The following is a 20,007-nucleotide window of genomic DNA, read 5'->3' as shown; positions in this document are numbered from 1 at the left end:
CCTTTGCCCGCCTCCCTTTGCCATTTCCAAAGCCTGCTTCGCAACATGTCATAATAGGGGCGTCCGCACATGCGCAAATGCCATAAATAAGAGCCTCTGCGCATGCGCGTCATGCAAATGTCACTGCGCAACAGATTCGACACGAAAAAAAAATGGGCTTGACGGTCTTTGGACCGAAGCGATATGGCGTTTAATAGCACAATATGTAAGGGAGAATCCAAAGGACAGTTTTTGAGATTTTTTTTCAAGAAGGTTCTTCATCGTAACACCAATGACGTCAATGCCTGCCCCCCCCTAAAAAGGCACATTTACGCCCTTAAAGCTAGCACAACGCAACAGCATGGCGATTGTTCTTACCGGCCCAACGTTTTACGCCGAGTAAAAGCGAATAAATGACTTTCGCACGTACTGCACCACCATCTCGACCAGCCCGTTCCGATCCTAGGCGAGAGAACCTTTTAAGCTCAGGGTAAAACTGGGGCTGGGTCACATGGGCTCTCGCGGACCAATCAGAGTGGCCGGTCAGCGTCACGTGTATCCCACACACCAATCAGACAGGCCGCTCGCGTGTTTATGCTGGTCTTTTCTCGGCTGGAGAGGAGGAGGACGTACGAACTGGCTGCGATGTTTTCAAAAGGCGGCGACGAACGTCACACTGCCGTAGGCTACGGTTAACGTCCGAGCATTTTCCCCCTTTTTGGAAGCGGGGGCGGGTTGGGGTGGGGGGGGGAAGGAACCAACGAATAACGGTTTCGCGTCGAGCCACCGACGGATGAGTCGACGGCGGCCAACGTAAAAGGTAAGGCGGCGGGCTGCTTGTTGTTTATCCCGCTGACGGCGAGGCGGAATCGTGCTAGTTGCTGTTAGCCCCCGTGCGAGCGCCAAGCTAAACTGACGTAACGTACGTGCGCTGAAACGTCTTTCCATGTCTTCTTACGTACGCTTGCCACGTTTGGTCATTTGTATACATTAGCACCTACCGTTAACGACCTGCCGCGATATCTGGCGAAGCGTGGCGAGCGTGGAAGGGGCTACAAATGTCTCCCGGCTGTATTTAAGTCGTGGAGCTAGCACAGTTGGCTTCCTAGCTGGGGACGAGAGGAGGGATGCAGGAGGGGGGGGGGTTGACACACTGGTGTGGGTCTGCGGTGGTGGTGGGGCTTTTGTCTCGGTGAGCTGGGCTTGTTTTGCCCTCACAAAAAAAAAAAACATGCTCGACCATGTTGTAACATGCTAGCTGCATTCGAGATATTATTATTATGTAGCATGTTGTCAATTCCGTGCACATTTGAAGGTTTAGGAACACAGCCGTGCACTTGTGTTTAAGGTGGGTGCCGACCTTTTAACAAAATGGCAAATTAAATGTCGTTTTAGATCATTTAAAATCCATTGTTGAACAACAACTTTGAATAGCTTGGATCCTCCCAGCTTGACTGTGACATGTTGGGGGGTGTGTTCCCTCCTGATACAAAAGCCGCCTGTCTTTATTTATTTATTTTTTTTACACGGGTACCACTCACACAAAACGTCTGCCTGCTCTCTAAGCGGTCACTTTAAAGGCAATAAAAATGCACAAACCACCAAGGCTGGAAGTAGGCCTAGACAACATGGCCACCTGAATTTGTTCTGCTTTGCATTACTCAAAACAAATTGTTCCGTTTTTCTCCCCTTCTGGGATTTTCTTCATTTCTCCAGATACCAAACAAGCTGAGGAGCAGTCATCAACCAAGTAAAATAATGTTCCGAGCTTCAACATTCACAGATGATGTGAAAAGAAGCTCTTCCACTATGTCCCCTTTTGTCAACGCATGAATGTAAACCCCCTACAGAAATGATCATTTTACATATTCACCAATTTAACGTCGTAAAATGAACCGTCTAACTGCATTGACCCCTCGCCCCACAGTCTTTTCTCATTCAGATTTGTACAAGGCAGGCGACGGTGACCTTGGCAAAATGATTCGTGGCCTAGAAGCACATACCTCGAGTCAACCGTTTCCAATATGTTGCAAGATCAACTCAACATTTGCCTTACTTTGAACTACAGGAGCCGCTATTTTTAAAACGTCATGAAATTGAATCATCGTCCAACACTACGTCGTCTCTTTTAGGCACGTTAAAATCCGTAAACGCTTAGGTTGGGACCAATAAATGTCTTAAAATGTGCTCTCAGTTGCTGGTCAATGCCGTAATTCATCCAAAATAATCTCTCAAGCGTTCTGAATAATCAAAGACGTGTAATGATCAAAAGCCTCATTCCAAATAGCAGCAAAAGGAATCGCGTCGACGGCGACCCCTTGAAAATGTGAATAATGGATTCCCCCAGCCATAATGTTTAGAATTGCCTGTAGTCGTAGTTTAAACCACAAGCACACCACAGACTTTGATCTCAAAGCACTTCAACATCATTTCAAATTAATTTCACACCTTCACCTGTAAAAGTAGGTGATATAAGGATGATTTAGGGAAAAATGCACTGGAATTGCACGGACCTGGCTTGTATTTTGCCTATTGGCAGCCATTTTAAAACGCTTTTGACTTGTTGGTGCATCCATATTTTTAAAATGCCCGTGCTAAACGCAATCTGAATCTTTTTTCTGCACCGTTTGAGATGTTTATCCCCTCTGCTTGCTTCGGCTATGAGAAGCCTCGCCTGCCTGATGGACCGCTACTGAGATCTTCCATCACGCTGCCGTTCGCTGTCAAAACGTCCGACTGACACTTTACAAAGAGCAGGGCCTGAGGAGTATTTGCCCAAAAATCTGTAGATTGGTGCCAACTTTTGAGGTTTTTAGCCGATTGAAATTCAAATGGTGAATTGGTTTTGGTATATGTCGCCACTGTCTCCAAATGTTTTTTTTCTCTAATTACAACAAACAAACACAAAATAACTCATGGAATGTGATGTTTTGTTCTTTTTCTTCCCTCTTGACATTACTAATCTTTTATTAACTGTACGCGTAACATTTGAAGGAGCAAGTGTCCAAATAAATTAACCAACATATCCAATAAAAGTGTCAAAATGAATCGATTTATTTGGCAGATAATCAAATGAATCAACAGCTGTTTTAGTAATCAAGTCGTCGCTTAGAGGTTGTTATTTTAATGCAGCAACAATTGTGTATTTGTTTTGTCAAATCCCACAACATGCGAACGGGAAATTAGCATCGAGAGGGATATTCGCCGCCGAAACATACAGACTTGTATTGTGATTACACTCAACAACACTCATATCCTTTGTAATCAATGACAAACTAGTTGCATTGATTTATCGACCTCAATCGCAACTTTTCTCTTATTTCGCTGCACTGCCCCCAAGAGGCCGACTCGCGCACAGCAAAAAAAGCCCATATTTATTTGTATGCATCATTTTTCTTGCTATTAATTTACTATATTGTAACTTTACTTTGTTACTAATTTATTTTTATGCCCGTTTGTTGAAATTATATTTAACGTTGAGTTTTCAAGGAGTCACAGAATTATTTTTTTTTGTTGTTGTTGTTGTTGTTGTTGTTGTACCAACGCACATTTTCTCATGCTACGGCACAAAATCCGATACCAGAGGCTGCAGGCCAGGAAGTCCCAAGACTAGTGAAAGTTAAAAAAAATAGAGCAACAGAAGATAAAATGAATAAGATAAAGAGATAAAGGGGGCTGCTTATTCACGGTTTGATTGTGTGCAATGATGCAATGCTGAAAATGTGCGGCTGCAACAAAGGTGTGGCTGCAGCACAATGAGAATGCAAGCTTGAAATTCACACGCTATTTTCAAAGTCATTTTGGACTTGACATCAAGAATAAAAGTGTTCAGCATGCAAGGGTGAAAGGAAATGAAGGATTTTGCGACTTTTGTTTGTTGAATAAATACTAAGTTTTGAAATCAATGAATAATCGTCGTATTATGATTTCAATATCAATCAAAATAATTGCGGTTATTCTTTTTTCACATAATCGCTAAATCCTAAGTGGTATAAGGGGGCGAATGACTGAATTAACTCATCTTTCAGTCTGTTCGTGTGCATCAAAGACGTTTTGCTGCTGTGGTTGCGTCTGTAAAACCGTCTGATTGTTACGTTCAGCAAACTAAAGTGATTTTTAGCCCGCTTTCTAAATTCTTGCCTAAAAGGATCCACGTCCGTCCATGCGCACTGGAATGTCAGCTTCATCGTGAATCGCTTGCTCAAACCTTCCTCCTATGTGTGTACAGTGTAACCTGGATGCCATGCAGGGATAATATAGCCGCCAGACCATAAGCCTCTTAAGTTGGAGAATAGCCCATTGACCAAGGGACAATTACATAAGCGTCGGGTGGCATAAGGAAAATCATTTAATCATGAGACAGAGAAAAAAAATAGCATTTTTATTGACCCAATAAAACATGTTTTCAATTTTCTCTTTCACGTTAGGTGGGGTTTTACTTGCAGACCGTCGTTACTTTAAGGGCTGCAACTAATGATCAATTACAAACCTGTTAATTATTTTGTCAATGAATTTGATTCAGAAATGACCCCCTCTACATTTCCACCACGTAATTAAAGGACCGGGACATTATTTTAAATTGACAGGGAAGAAAAAGCACAAGTATAAAATGATTATTATCCATTTATTGGTTTGGGTTGTAACATTTAAAAAAAATCAAATCACAAAGATGTTGACTATTGTTTTCCCAAAGTAAAAGCAGACTTTTGCTGTAAATGTTTTATTTTGATTCAACACAAAGATAATCAACATTAATGGAGAATTACAGAAATGGCTGAATATTTACTGCTGAGTGGCTGGAACCCCCCCCCCCTCTAAAAAAGGTGTGTGATATAAGGACACTAAATTCAGAGGTTGGCTTGTCTAGTAAATACGTGAAAAAAAATCTCTAAAATTGAAACAAAAGTCTGCCATTTGAAATTGAAGAAGCCATTTCTGGTGAATTCCAGGGCCTTTTTGTTTTTTTGTTTTTTTAAAAACAAGCACCAATCGAAAGGTCATATAAAAGACGCTCTGTTGTAAAGCTTATTTGCCCTCACCCTCTTTCAAACCTTTTTTTTTTTTTTTTATGAATTGGCATCCAACATTCCCTAAATCTTTTAAACGGCAACCTGATGATGACATCACCATTTTACTCAAATCCATTTAGGAAATGACACACCGCCTCTCATCAAAGCCCGAGCCAACGCGTAGCTGCTTTTTCTCGAGCATGTGTAGACGCCTCACATGTGCGTTGAAGTGGGAGGGGCGCGCCGCCGATTACACAACATGGCCTCGTAGTGCTCACTGGCGGATGAATGTGCGAGCGTTGTTGTTGTTTTTGTCGCGTAAAAACGTCCTCGCGCCGACGTGTTGCCATGCTAACGGGCTTGATCATTTGACAGACTGCAGGAGTACAGTGTCGGAATGCAAAACAGCACAAATGCACTGCACACACCTGATTGGTTAGATTGGAGTGGCATAAAAAAAATGACAAAACAAAACAAACCGGAAACGAGCATGTCTTGAATTTCTTGTTTTTTCTTCCGACAAATTAATTGGAAAAATATTAAATTCTCATTCATTTTCAAATTGACGCCGCCCATTGTTAATAATGTTGCTTACATAGCAGATACTTAAATAAACATTGGATAGAGGCATGACATCATAATTGGGCCGGCAGACCTGCAGCCTTGTGATTGCTTTAAATGGTCGCCTCCAGGAACACGTCCACTTGCTAACCGTAATTGTTTTAATGCATTCGACACACTCATGTGTTCCTTATTCAGCCGACCCGATCCGCGGTGGAGGAGCCTCCTCGTATGGACTGCAAACGTTTCCCTTGCTCATGTGAGCTTGATTCGCTTTAGAATGAGGACACGTCCCAAGCCTCGGTCCTAACCTTTACTCTAATGCCCAATGTGCACCCGCACACACCCCCGCTTCTTTTTAACCCATAATCGCCAGCAAAGGCGTCATTGTTCTTGTCCACCGCTCGCATATCTGATCATTAACCTACATTCACAACGGCTTCACTTGCATTCTTTTGGCTCACTTTAACGGCCGGCAAGTGCACGCTCACAATATTTCCACCGAAGACACATTACCCTTCATTTGGAGAAATAGAATATCATCCTTCATCATGTTTTAGTAGTCAGACAATTGAGGAATTATGTTTTTATTGCAACAGTGCGACAATCATTCCCACTGTGCGACCTTGGACCGAGCTGGGAACGGTTCCGGTCCGCTCTGTAACTCTAGCTGCGTTTACCGCTGTTTGCGGGGTAAAAAGGATCTCCCGGCGTTTATAGTATAGATCAAGGGTGGGCAAACATTTTGATTGGCGGGCCACAATGGGTTCTAAAATTTGACAGAGGGGCCGGACCAGGAGCAGATGGATGGAGTGTTTTGGTAACCTCACCTCATTGGAGAAAAAAAAAAAAAACATTTAATTTGCAATGAAAGTGAACCAAATCATTTCAACAATGTATGTCTTTGAAAAAACACAGTATTTAGAAAATAAAACATTAACAAGGTTTATTCATTTAATTTCTTCCAAGTTCGGCGGGCCGCATTAAAACGTTTAAGCTTGATGCTAAATATGCCAGACCAGTTAAATGCATTAATACGATAATTGCAATCTGAAGCTGTCGCACTAACCATTTATCGCTGTTAATTGCAAATGCGCTTTTATCACTATTTGGCCAGGGTGGCGCTTCACATCCTCCTCTGATGTGCCATTTAATCACGTATGTTGTTGAAGGGCAATTCCTTTGTGTCATCTTGACAGCGTGCCTAGTTAAAACGCATCTGAAACCACGCGGAACTGGCGTTGGCCTGAAGCCCCGAGTGCCGCCGTCACGCTATAGGGACGTCTGGATCTCTGCGGGCCTTTGTTGCTGCCCCGGCCCCTCTTTCTCCCCCTTTCACTCTCGCCTGTAGTAATCAGGCTTTTTTTTTTTTGCGCCTGCCTTTGTCCTGCTCCTCATTAGAGAGTCAGTAGTGGAGGAGGGGGCGGCGACTGAGAATCGATGCACACCCCCACCCAACCCCTCTCCACCCCTAACCATCATTTCGCTTGACGCCATACAATGCTAGAAAACGTGTGACGGGCTGTTTGTTGTCGCAGCGAGGGTGCTGCTCCCTCCACCCCCTCGTGTTGTCGTCACCATGGCGAAGTGGGCGCCATGGTATGGTTTTCCTTTGTGCCACGCATATGGTCCATCGGCGACGTTGACGCTACTGCGGCTGCTTGTTCCTCTGCTGCGTGTCAGGCCCCTGTTGCTATTCTTAGCACTGGTCCCGTGCTGCAGTCGCAGGATCGGGTTACTACACTGGATGTGCTTCTCGTACAGCTGCGCCAACACCACAAGCATCCCGAATTGCGCCCCTCACTAGCATGTTACCACGCGGCGGAGCTACTCCATTAGCAGCTTTACCTCCACCAAGGACGTACGCCAAAACCACTCAGAGCTGTCGTCATGACGGGATTTACAGATAGGGTAGGTTCCAGCAATCAGAATCGTCGCAGTGTGGTTTGACAAATTGCCGGCGTTGGGCGGAATGCCCGTACCTCCAAAATGACCACTTATCGGGAGACCCCACAAACTGCACGTTTGTTTAACCGTTATCATTGTGTCGTCAGAGAGCACGCCATTTTCAACAGTTGCTCAACTATTGTAAAAATAACACCCACTTGTGTGGATTCCCCGATATTCAAGATTTTTTTTTTTAAATGTGAAATTTACCGAATTGTGACATAGGAGGTTTCAGCCTGATGCTAGAAAAATAACTTCTGTTTTGAGTACAGAGTACATTGTCAATTCTTTTTTGTTACGCCTCACCTAGCAAGAAGAAAATAATTCACCCCACCACCCACTCTCCACCGCACCTCCAAATAATCACATTTTTGTTGCAATCTCCACTTCACTTAATGGTAACAAACAATGCAAAACTGTGTCGCCATGCGAACGGTTAGCATCGATAAGGATGGTTGTCAGTAACACACGTAGACAGATGACTTAACAAGCATCACTGGAATATATCCTTCATGTGCGAGGAAGAATGATCACCTGCCTTTGACACTTTTAACGAATCACCATATCACTCGTAGCAGAAGTCCTATTCTTCTTTTGTGCCTGCATGACTTTTTTTATACTGCCTCCTGTTGGCCATGGCGGGTACACCGGAAGTAGCAGCATTAATCCCTGATGCACGAACTCTTTTAAACTGCTTCAGCCCAGCTTTCGGCCATTGGACTATTTTTGGTCATTATTGAGTTCAACCCAAATCTGGTAATATTAAGATGGACAGGCGCGATTTCTGAGAAGTGCTTCACATCTGTGTTGCATGGAGAACTTGTGGCACCCATCAACTGCTATTGCAGCACATTCCCGGATTCCTCCGCCTTTTCGTCCGGAAAAAAAAAACATGTTTTGCGACCTGATATGGAGTCCTTTGGGGGACCAGCGAGCCAATCGGTGTGCCCTTTTCACACGCTTCATTTGTGCGCTTGATGGGCTTTTTATGCGGCCCTCAAATAGCCCGCGTGAGCTTGCCAAGATCATTTTAGCTGTCGTCTGTGTGAACTGTGTCGAGGTTTGATCCCAACTCGAAACAGCCTAAGGTTAATGGCGGCGCCGGTCGGGCCAATGCCGAGTTGGCGTGGGGCCCGCACGCCGTCGTAATTATAGTTGCCGCCGCCTGCCCTCGCTACATTTGTCTTCAGCGAGGCGGCCACTGTCGCTTTTAAGGTTGGCCTCTTGCTTCCTCCCTTCCGCGAGATGAACGTCTGTTTGCTGACTAACGGCTGATCTTGCGTTGGCATCCAGCAGGGGGCGTGTTGCCCGTCTTGCCGTGATTGTGAAGAAAATCGATATACGATCGATATCGTGCTACAGATACTCGGGTAACTTTTGGAATCAATTGTCAAGAGTAGCATGATGACTTCAAACGCTTTTCAACCTCTCTCGACCATACTATTGAGAGAAAAAAATCCCGCTTTTTGTTTGAATCATGAACATGCATTTTCTGACATTCGTAAAAATACACCTGACGTTTTTGTTGGGTTTCAGGTGCATGATGAACCCGCTGTGCCGGAGCTGTCTCAGCTAGTCGGATGCCACACCATGGCCAAACCTGGGAGTGACAGAGATGGCGCCATGGTGGAAAAGCAAGCGGGGAAAAAGGTACAAACCTTGGTTCCTTACCCTGAGTTTTATTTGAGGAATGACTTGTAGCCTTAAATGTCTGACTTTGGTTCGCCGGCGACATTAAAACGTCATTGTCGTATTTATAGCGACTGCCATGAAATTCAAGACGCTGTATTCCCTAATTATTGCCTTCTTTTTTTTTTCCGCACATTTCATATGTCATGACAGTTTCCCCCACCGCATAAAAAAAAAAAATAAAAAATACGGACTCCTCTTTCAGTCAACAGAAACTGGTTTGGGCCACCTCCACACTTCTTTTTCTTTTTTTTTTTTTTTTTTTCCCGAAAGCTCAGAGGTTATCTTGACTTTTTGGAAAAGGGTGCATGGAAAAGTCTTGCGTCACCGTTTATTTCAGACAAGTTTGGCAAATGTTTTGATCTTGACTAAGTGAGAACCTATAAAAAATAGCAGAGATAAAATAATTGTATCCCTAAAAATGTCTTTTTCACCCTTTTTCTTTTTGTTTCCACAACAGTGCAAAGACAAGTTGTCCCCCTTCACCAAAACGCCCAAGCTGGACCGGAGCGAGTTGCTGGGAAAGGAAGGGAAAGTCAAGTCTTCCATGAAGCGCAAGCTCTCCTTCACGAACAGTCCGCCCCGGACGACAACGACGACGGAGGAGCGAGACTCGGACACCGGTAAGGACTCCTTACCTCCCCCTCTTCATCCCGTAAGCACTTGCTGGCAGGCGGGTTGCCATGTCCTCGAATCACGTCCACCTGTTGGCCAGTTGTTGAACAACTTGGTTGTTGGGGTTCGGCATCATTATTTGGGGAATGTCACTTTAGTGACTTGCCATGTACAAGTTAATTGTCTGCGTATATTTGGAGCGTGACTTTAACGCTGCACCAGAAATTGCGCTCGTTCTGGTAAGAGAAAAATGCAAAACATGCAAGGTGCTGTTTTGTGTCAACAGGAACACTTTTAACGATGTCGAAGTTAAACATAAAGAAGGTAGTGCCTGTTTGCAATAACTTCTCCCATCAACCACATGTATAACAGTAAAAAAAATGTTGAAGCAGAATTGGCTTCAATCTTTTCGTTTTAGGACAGGGCAACATGAAACTGTGAGCAGTAAAATAACTAAATGAATGTATACCGTAAAATATTTCATAGTGGTTAACTGCCTAAATCTTTTTAGAACTGTATATCATTGGTAGTTTGTTTCTTTTTGGAAAACTGCAAACAAGTAAAGAAACGATACACTAGACTGGCTTTTGTTATTGTTTTGGCTGCATCTGAAAAGCCAGTGAGAGGCCGTTTAAATACCGCCGTAAGTTAATGCGCGAGTTTTTTTGTGTGTGTGTGTGTGTGTGTGCGTGTGTGTGATGAACTGATATTTACATGAACATGCCGTTCCAAATTTTATCATTGCTTCCCTTCCAGGTGCATGCAAAACAGTAAAACTGATTAATATAGTCAAATAACAGCAAAACAATTAAGAATAACAATTTGGAAACATTATAGACTGAGAGCAGTAGTTGCGAGTTATTAGGAACTTCATAAATTCCGGAGGTCCCTGAAGGCACCATATATCTGTGTGAGGGAGCGAGAGAGTGGCCGGTGATTGGTGGAGAAACGGGACGTGAGATGCTTGGCATTATGAGAGTCGGACAAAGGGGGGGTAGGTTTCCTTTTTTTTTTCCTCTTTTTTTTTTTTTTAATTAATTTATTTTTATATTTTTTTTTGTCTGGGTGACCATCAGAACTCGACAGTATGATTTTTTTTTTCCTTTTGTATTTCTGCAAACTGTAAGAGAATACAGAGGAAACATGACAGCATCCTTCAAAATAACCACAAGGCCGATCAACCGCAAAGTTTTACGACGTAAATGGTCATTGTGATTTCCGTCGTCTTGCCGCTGCCATAAATACTCCCTGCAGTCATTTTAAAACCTGCAACTGTGCAAAGCTGTATTTTGTTTTTCTTCTTCTTTTGTCCACGTATGAGCGGTCAGGGACGGTTCCGACGTGGACATGCGGTTGTTTTGTTGTTTTTTGGATGTGAGATTCTCAGAAAATCATGCGCTCTGTCTTTAAGAGTTTCTCCAACTTTAACTCCAAACTCAAACGCCTTGAACTTGTGCAACAGGCTTGTCTGCTACCCTAATCGACTCTTCATTTAGCCCGGTCGCAGCTTGTTTGGTTTCAATTTAAATGCTGTAATTACAGTAAAGTGTGCCATGGGGCATTTTACAACGCCGCTGCCCCAGCTTCGCTTTCATCGTGCCTGGAGGCCGCTGTTTGCTGTAAACGTCGACAGCGCCTCACGGCCTGATGAGAATTCTCAGAACCACTCACAAGATCTCGTCCTCTCGCTTCGTGCTATGATTTCATTTCTTTATATTTCATGGCATCTCTCAGTAATGTCCTTACAACAGTGATGCTGCTTTTGTAAATAAACTCTCTGTTCACAGCCATGTTAGTGTAAACCGTACATGTCAGCGGAGATGTGCTTTAAATTCGGAAAGCCACTTAAAAAAAGTGTATTAAAATTTTCTGGGGATTAATCAAATCAATTAATTACCCAGCTGTGGTGTATTGTTAGTCTAATGGCATAATTGCTCGAGTCATTTTTGAATGTTGGTGAAAATAACATTGAGGGTTGATGGTGGGGCGTAAAGAGCAGCCTGTTGTCCACTGCCACCCTCCGCTGTTCGTCGCCATGACTCATACATAATGTGCGTGCGTATACGTGAGCAGGGCGAGCGTTTTAATGCCGTGCTTTCCCACGATGCTTTGCACCACAGATGAGTCAGACCCAGGCCAGTCCGCTGAGACCTGGGGGGAGAGATTAGCGGCCCCCTGCCGGACGTACGCAGGTAATCCACTGATTGGAATGATGCCGCTGCTCTCCACGAGTCTCTTCTCACTCCCCCTTTCCGCCTCGCCCGCAGCACACACAAGCACGTGTGTGTGTTTTCTCACCCTGCATCTGCCCACGCATGTGTGTCCTCACAGACTGGGGGGGAATAGGGGGGTGGGGTCTTAACTGCCTTTTCAACCTCATACTTGTAATCTGCTTCAAGATACAAGGTGGAGGGATTGTAGTCAACACAGGAATCTCTCTCTCTCTCTCTGTCTCTCGCTCTCGCTCTCTGTCTGTCTGTGTAATGGTTTGTTTTTATTTTTTTTTGCAGATAAGGATGGACCAGATAAGAAGAAGGTGAAAAAGGAGGCCGGGGGCAAGAAGTCCCAAGCCCCCAACCTTTTGTTTGGCTACCCACTGTCCGAGCGCAAGCAGATGGCTCTACTCATGCAAATGACGGCCAACAGTCCTGGTGTGTGCTCCATTTCGAGTTTAGTTCAGGTTAAGCCCACTGGGCAACCGGTTACGCATTGAAGAGGGTTCGGGGGGAAAAAAACTTTTTCCAAATTTTTCAAGATGCGAGCCGTTGCCCCCCTCCCCCCCCTTTTTTTTTCACCCTTCCTTAAACTTGTGAACAAAATTTTGATGGTGGCAAGAAATCAACAAGCAACTGTTTAGCAAATGCCAAACACCCGATGGAGCAGCATAATGTCCATTGAATTGGGGGCGAGGTGGGGGGGGACTGTGACAAAAACTTTATAGAGTACAATATTATAGCGTGCTACTTTTCTTGAGTTACACTGAAGCTGTCTCATGTCTTTCTCTGTCTGAATGTCCATCACAGATTCCACACCCAGCCACCCCTCGCAGACCACGCCCGTCTCCAAGAAGGTCCCCAGCAGCGCCTCGTCGCGGCAGAAGGACAAGGTCAACAAGCGGAACGAGCGTGGCGAGACCCCACTGCACATGGCCGCTATACGAGGCGACGCCAAGCAAGTTAAGGAGCTCATCAGCTTGGGAGCTGATGTCAACGTCAAGGACTTTGCAGGTCGGACCCTCCACTTAATCACTTGTATTATTTTTATATTATTAGATGAAAACAATAGCATGGATTTTTTTTTTTTTTAAGGGAAGTTCCACTTCCCAGTCTATCTTTGTTTGTGCCTCTGTGTACCATGAGAATCGTAATGGAAATACATGTACCGATTTTGTCTGTCGCGTAGGTTGGACCCCGCTTCACGAAGCTTGTAACCTGGGCTACTACGACGTGGCGAAGGTGTTAATAGCCGCTGGCGCTGAGGTGAACACGCAAGGGCTGGATGACGACACGCCTCTCCATGACGCATCCAGCAGCGGGCATAAAGACGTAAGATGACTCGCACCGATTATCTGTTAAGATCATGTTTAGCGTTAGTTCATTCCACATTCTCGCGGATTCTCCTCCAGATTGTGAAGCTGCTGCTACGCCACGGTGGAGATGCCTTCCAGGCCAACAAGCGCGGCGAACGGCCGGTGGACGTGGCCGACTCGGAGGAGCTGGAGCAGCTGTTGAAAGGAGAGGCGGCGCTCTCGGACCAAGACGACAGCTCCTCAGGTACACAAAATATTTATCTTCTTGTCACAAAATAAAATTGTTGTCAGTCGTGTCATGCATTTCCCTTATTTTTTGTATTGCAGACTCTGAGGATCCGCCTTCTGTAAACCCGTCCAGCATGGACGACAACATGGACGACTCTGACGCAGAGAAGGACTCTGACGCCAAGGCTAAGTCGTCATCGTGCATGCCGGACATGGACGAGTATGAGTTCAAGGACGAGGAAGAGGAGGATGACCTGAGTAAAGCGCTAAATGACCGACATATCCTGCGGCGAGAATTGCGGCAGCGAGAGAAGGAGGACAAGGAGCGCAACAATATGGCTGGGAAGCAGAGTGCCAAGGGGGAAACCCCCTCCAAGTCCAAGAAGCCGAAGATCCCTCGGGTGCACTGCAGCTCGGACACGTCCAGCGACGAGCAGGAGAACCTCCCCGACAAAAGGAGCTCGCCCACCTGCTCCCAGAGCTCGGAGGGTGTCAAGGTCAAAAAGGACAGCGGCGAGCAGAAAGACAAGGGCAAAGTCAAGAGGAAGAACAAGAGCCAGAATAAAAATAAGGAAAACCAAGAGGACGGGAAGGAGAACAGCAAGACGCTGGTCCTGCAGCTGGCCACCGTGTCGGAGAGCACTGACAAAGGCCGAGGCGAGGAGGACTCCTTCAAGATGTCCTTCAGCCCCAAAGACGACTCATCCGTGCACCTCTTCCATTTGTCGGCCATCAAGTCACCCAAACTCAATCACGGTCTGGCGGATAAGCACACGCCACTCAAGCAGGAGAATAGCTCGTGTCACACCGATGCCATCAAGTACAACCACTACTCTGACGCTGACTACTCCACGGAAGGCTCCAGCACCAAGGCGCACAAGCACAAGGAGAAGAGCAAGCACCACCAGAGGGATGGCGAGCGTGACGATGGCCGCGCCAGCCCCAGCAGAGACTCCGCTGGCCCGGTCGGCCCGGAAGGCGCCGCGCGCAAGACAGACCTGGACATCAAAGCGGCGAAAAAACACAAAGTTAAACATAAGGAGAAAGACAAACATCGGAGAGAGTACGAGGCGGAGCGCAGCCGTCACAGGCAGAAGGACGCCAGAAGAGACGGCCACAGGAATCTGGAGTTTGACAGAGAGTTCTGGAAGGAGAACTTCTTCAAAAGCGACGAAACAGACGACGCGCCGCCTATGAAACGTGAAACGGAGGAGCACTGCTCCCTGCAGAGGATGTCCGACGGCTCCCCTTTCAAGGAGGAGAAGAACGCCAAGGAGAAACATTTCAGCAGCAAAGAAAAGCGGCCGCGGGACGAGCGTGACAAGGCGGTGAAAAAAGAGCGCAGGGAGGAGAGGGCGAAAGAACGCGACGACAGAGGCGAGTGCGGCGGGCGGATTCCAGATGCCGAGCTGCCACAGAGCCACAACATGAAAGAGGAGAAGGACGAGACGCCCATAACTCTTGCAGCTGATCAGGAACATCTGGAGCTCACGCGAGAGAAAACAGACAAGCGGCTCCCAGGAAAAGAGAAGGAACCGGAAAAAATGGAGAAAAAGCATCCGGACAAGGAAAAAAAGCTCAAGTCGGAGCACACAGACAGAGCAGAACCGCAGAATCAGTTGGAGCGCTGGAAAGAAAAAGAGCGATCCGGAGCCGCTTCCTGCCACTCGCCTGGTGATAAAAACTACAAGGAGAGCGATAAACTCAAGTCTGTATCTGCGGCTAAGAAGCACGAAGACAGTCGAAAGAGTCGAGACAAGTCGGACAAACGCTCTGATAGAGATTACGGCGTCACGGATCACAGAAGTTCCGATAAGAAGAAGCCTTTGGAGAAAACCTCTGATCACAGCAGATCCGATCGCTCCAAGGAGAAGGACTGTGACCGAAAAAGAAAAGAGAAGCTTAAAGATGGAAGTCTGTCCTCGAGTTCCAATCTGAAATTACTTTTGGAAGAGAAGAAGTCTTATGTCTCTGAAAGTTGCAAGTCCTCCTTCACGAAATGTAAGGACGAGTTGGGGAGGATCCCAGACAAAGATCGGGACCGAAGAGAGAGAGACAGAGATTCGGACAGACACAAAGACAAGGATCGACACAAGGACCGCTCCCAGCAGTCCAAGACCAGCAAAGTCAAGCCGAGTGAGACGGACGCTGAAAAGCCCAAACCGAAAACCCCCAGTGCTGGAACACGAGATGCCAGGCCAAAAGAGAAGCGACTGGTGAACGATGACCTGATGCAGACCAGCTTTGAGCGAATGCTTAGCCTAAAGGACCAAGAGATCGAGCAGTGGCACCGGAAGCACCTGGAGAAGATAAAACAGAAGGAGCGAGAAAGGCTCAAACAGAGACCTCTGCCGGACCCTGGAAAATCCAGGCCGAAAGACAGGACTAAGACGGACACGTGCTTCAGTAAAGAGCTCATGCGCTCCAAAAGCTCGGAAACTTCTGATGCCCACGGCAGAGAGAAAACCCTGAAGGACATTTCCAGTCTCAGGACCGTGTCCCTAGATGGAAAGAGCCTGCCCTCCATCGGCGTTAAGGTCATGTCGGCAGTGGAGAACTGCTTGAGCAGATCCCCGCGGCCCGAAAGCGACCACTGCAGCCTCATGTCCAGGTCCGTGTCCCTGGTGTCGGTCGCCAGCTCGGAGGACTCCTGCCAGGCTGCGATTTTGACCCCGAAGCACGTGGAGTATGACTCCGACATGAACTTGGAGCAGGCGGACACGCAGCCCACGTTCCTGCATTCCTCTCTTGTAATCCAAGCCACCAGATTGCCGTCTGTTCTGGATAAGGACTGCGTTGTTCTTCCGGATGCGCAACGGTCGACCGTTCCCGGCAGACACGAATCGCCGTACCTCAGGGCTATCTTGGACGAGGATGCCAACGCGTCCGCTGAAACCAGGGTGACTGACAGTCCGCCAAAGCCCCACGCGGAGACTCCGCGTACAAGGGAGATGTCGGCAGAAAGAGAAGAGGTGAGTGTCGCTCAACAATGTCCAAACACAGAGTCGGTTGCAGAGTGTAAAGACTCCGCCGGCAGCTCCTCACCGAACAGAGAGCCACCAAGTCTCACTCTGTGTGGTGGTCCTCCAATAGAACCATCTGACGCCACTGTCATGAGGGACATCCCCTGTCTGGAAAGTCCAACTTCACAAACGGAAGCCACCAACGGAGACTTGGATCCACCGTTAGCATCTCTGTCGACAGAACCACCAGAACTCACGAACTCTGAAATCCTCCAGCAAGGGGAACCTGTTCCTGCGAACGAACTGCCGGTGGACCCTTCTTCAGCCCAGGCTTTGGCCCAGAAGGAACAGCCGACGACCACGGATGCCACAGAACAACAAAGTCTAGAAAATGTCCCTGAGACCATCAAGATGGAGGTAACGGAAAGTCCAGTACCGTCCACCTGCATGTCTGAATCTCTACCAAGCACAGAGTCTAAATGTCCGCAAGAGAATCTAGATCCAAGACCTTCTGATATAGTCACCTGTGACACTCCGATGGAGATGTCGGACGATGAGTCCAGTGCGACTAAGGACCAAGAGATGTGCGATGTCCAGCAGAAGCCTGAGAACCCTCCAAGTTCTTTACTTGAAGAGCAGCTCACGGCGGAGTTATCCTCTGAGTTTCACTCAGAGCCCATGGAAGTGGACAGGAAACCTGAGTCCTTGGCTGAAGACTCAAGTCTGGTTGCCATGCAGCCGGCAAGCCACAGCGACCTGAGCAGCAGCAGCTGTAGCAGCAGCAGCAGCAGCAATAGTAGTGGTAGCAGCAGTAGCAGCAGCACCTCAAGTAGTTCGTCCCCCCAGTCTGGAGAACCAGAGTCGGACTGCTCTGGCGCCAAACTCAAGCTTCGCTCCTCTGACGAGGAAGTGGACCTGCAATTGCCCCACCCGCGTAAACGGAAGATGCCTAAGCCGCCCTCCTGCCAGACCGGTCCAATCCCACAGCAGGACCTTGAACGGGACAGCGGTGAACCCGTCCAGCAGCAGTCGCTCGCCGCCATCGTGGCGTCGGTCAAACTGGAAGAGATCGAGCCCTACCAGACGGAGCGTGCCAACCCTTACTACGAGTTCCTGCACATTCGTAGAAAGATCGAGGAGAAGCGCAAGGTGCTGTGCAGCGTGGCGCCGCAGCCGCCGCAGTACTACGACGAGTACGTCACTTTCAACGGTTCCTACCTCCTGGATGGGAACCCGCTCAGCAAGCTTTGTATTCCCACGGTAGGTCCTCACACACAACGTACCGCTAAATGTAGAACTTAGAGAATGAATTGACGGGAATCTCCTGGACAGATAACTCCGCCCCCCTCGCTACCCGAGCAACTGAAGGAGATGTTCAAACAGCAGGAGGTGGTCCGCATGAAGCTGCGCCTGCAGCACAGCATCGAGAGGGTGAGATGACATACGGTCGCCGTTTTCCGTCCGTCCGTCCATCTTTTGTTTTTTCAAAGGCGAATGAAGATACTCTGACATAATCTATCAAGTCTTGCAAGATTCACCGAACGTCACGCATAATAGAAGTTTTTCTTTCTTGCTTCTTACAGGAGAAGCTGATCGTGTCCAACGAGCAGGAGGTCCTCCGTGTGCACTATCGGGCGGCGAGGACGCTGGCCAATCAGACGCTGCCATTCAGTGCCTGCACCGTACTGCTGGACGCCGAAGTCTACAACATGCCCCAAGACGTCCAGGTGAGAACCGCCAGAGCCACCAGGTCATCCTTGACCGGCGGCCTCTTGACCTCGGCGTGTTTCGCGTTGCAGAGCGATGACGGCAAAACGTCAGTGAGGGATCGATTCAATGCCAGGCAGTTCATGTCCTGGCTGCAAGACGTCGACGACAAGTTTGACAAGCTCAAGGTCAGTTTTGACGTCTACGCGAAAACGCTTCAAACCTGTCTCACATGGGCTCAACTTGACTTCTGGTGCCTAACGGCCATATTATGTATTTATTTTATTTATTTTTTTTGTAATTGGTTCATGTATTTATTGTAAATAATAAAATACAAAATAAACAATTTCACATATTTAACTTTAAAAAATATATAATTCCGTACACTTATCCCTGTAAACTTTAGAAACTGTTTTACATTTGGTTGTCTTCCTTAAAACAATATTGTCAAACTATTTCCATGTACATTTAAAATATACATTTTATAGAAGAATGAATTGTGCGGAAACTGCATGTGTAGATGTGTGTGTTAAAATTGAGAGAAAACATTTTAGATTTAATATTTGATTTGATATTTGTAAATATTAAAATGACCATTCTCATCGAACTCACTGTGCATTTCCCAGACGTGCCTGCTGATGCGTCAACAGCACGAAGCAGCGGCGCTGAACGCCGTGCAGCGTCTGGAGTGGCAGCTTAAGCTCCAAGAGCTGGAGCCAGCCACCTACAAGTCCACCAGCATCTTCGAGATCCCCGAGTTCTACATCCCGCTGGTGGAGGTCAACGACGATTTTGACCTCACGCCCATATGAGCCAAGTCTGCCACACCACGCCCAAAATGTGAAGCACTTAAAGGGGCGGCGTGTTCGATTGGCACGGCGGGGCAGCACTTAGGAGCCCGCCCTAGCGTCCCCCAGCTACCAGCCGGATGCCGGTCCAGGGGCCCCAAAGGGACGCCACATAGGATGCCGACTCTTCCAGCGCCACCGTCGTGTCGCGTTAAGCAGGGTCACTTACACACACACGCGCGCTTGCAAAATGTTGTGTGGATACTTTTGTGTACAGATTGTGCGCTTACTTTTTTTTTTTTTTAACTTATTTTTTACAAACAAGAACATGTGCATTTGTACATAGCAAAAAAAAAAAGTGTAATTAATATTGTTTAAAAAAAAAAAAGCGCTGTACAAAAACAAACCAACAAAAAAGAAGTACTAGATATTTTGATTGTAAACGTCTCCTGTCTTAATGGACCAAAGTGTTTGTTTTCGGTGTGTCCGTGACGTCCTTGTGTGCTTTTTCGCCGTCCTTTTTTTTTTTTTTAATTTCTTTTTTATTTTTTTGCTTGTGTTCTTCTCCCATCACAATTTGACGCTGTGCATGCCTTTTTTCAACACCCTCTCTCCCCGAAAGATTTTTTTTTCTTCCCGTGTTTCCTCGCCGCCGTCTCCTCGTGTGTGTGTGTGTGTGTTAGTGTGTGTGCCATCCTGCATTTGCGTTCGAGTCCGTTGAGGAGAGCAAGGAAGTTTTTAAAAAAGAAAAGAAAACTTCAACGGTTTCAATGTGAGGTCACAGCAAAAAGCTATTTTTTCAACATAATGCCTTTTGATGAACGATAGTTCTAAAAAAAAATGTCTATTTTAATATTTACTTGTTACAAGACCTGTACATACTTGTAATATATAATTGAATAAATTTTATTTGTTGTGAAACTAAAGCTTGCTCGTGTTGGGATTTTTTTTTTTTTTTTGGGGCCATAATTTTTTAAAAGTTTTTTTAAACT

At 46.6% G+C, this 20,007-nt stretch overlaps 1 protein-coding gene across 5 annotated transcripts; it reads left to right on the top strand.

Annotated features, from left to right (window-relative positions):
- Positions 1-555: 555 nt before the first annotated feature.
- ankrd12 (ankyrin repeat domain 12) lies at positions 556-19,941 on the top strand. Of its 5 annotated transcripts, XM_088310514.1 has the most exons (13): positions 7,433-7,460; positions 9,033-9,146; positions 9,646-9,808; positions 11,921-11,992; positions 12,311-12,451; positions 12,824-13,027; positions 13,203-13,345; positions 13,426-13,573; positions 13,657-17,780; positions 17,853-17,951; positions 18,104-18,247; positions 18,320-18,415; positions 18,854-19,941. In XM_088310514.1, exons 1-13 carry the CDS (start codon positions 7,440-7,442, stop codon positions 19,037-19,039), a joined length of 5,655 nt encoding a protein of 1,884 aa, XP_088166640.1. In that variant the 5' UTR covers positions 7,433-7,439; the 3' UTR covers positions 19,040-19,941. The 5 variants fall into 5 exon arrangements, with proteins under 5 accessions (XP_088166642.1, XP_088166639.1, XP_088166641.1 ...); XM_088310516.1 differs by lacking the exon at positions 7,433-7,460 and adding an exon at positions 556-799 and having other exon boundaries at positions 18,104-18,415; XM_088310513.1 differs by having other exon boundaries at positions 7,431-7,460; positions 18,104-18,415.
- The last annotated feature ends 66 nt before the right edge of the window (positions 19,942-20,007 follow it).

Source organism: Idiotropiscis lumnitzeri, chromosome 12, assembly GCF_059441095.1.
Source record: "Idiotropiscis lumnitzeri isolate Australia: NSW breed Sydney's pygmy pipehorse chromosome 12, RoL_Ilum_1.0, whole genome shotgun sequence".
Taxonomy (NCBI): Eukaryota; Metazoa; Chordata; class Actinopteri; order Syngnathiformes; family Syngnathidae; genus Idiotropiscis; species Idiotropiscis lumnitzeri.
The sequence above is the reverse complement of the archived record's forward strand: the minus strand, read 5'-3'. Positions and strand labels throughout refer to the sequence as shown.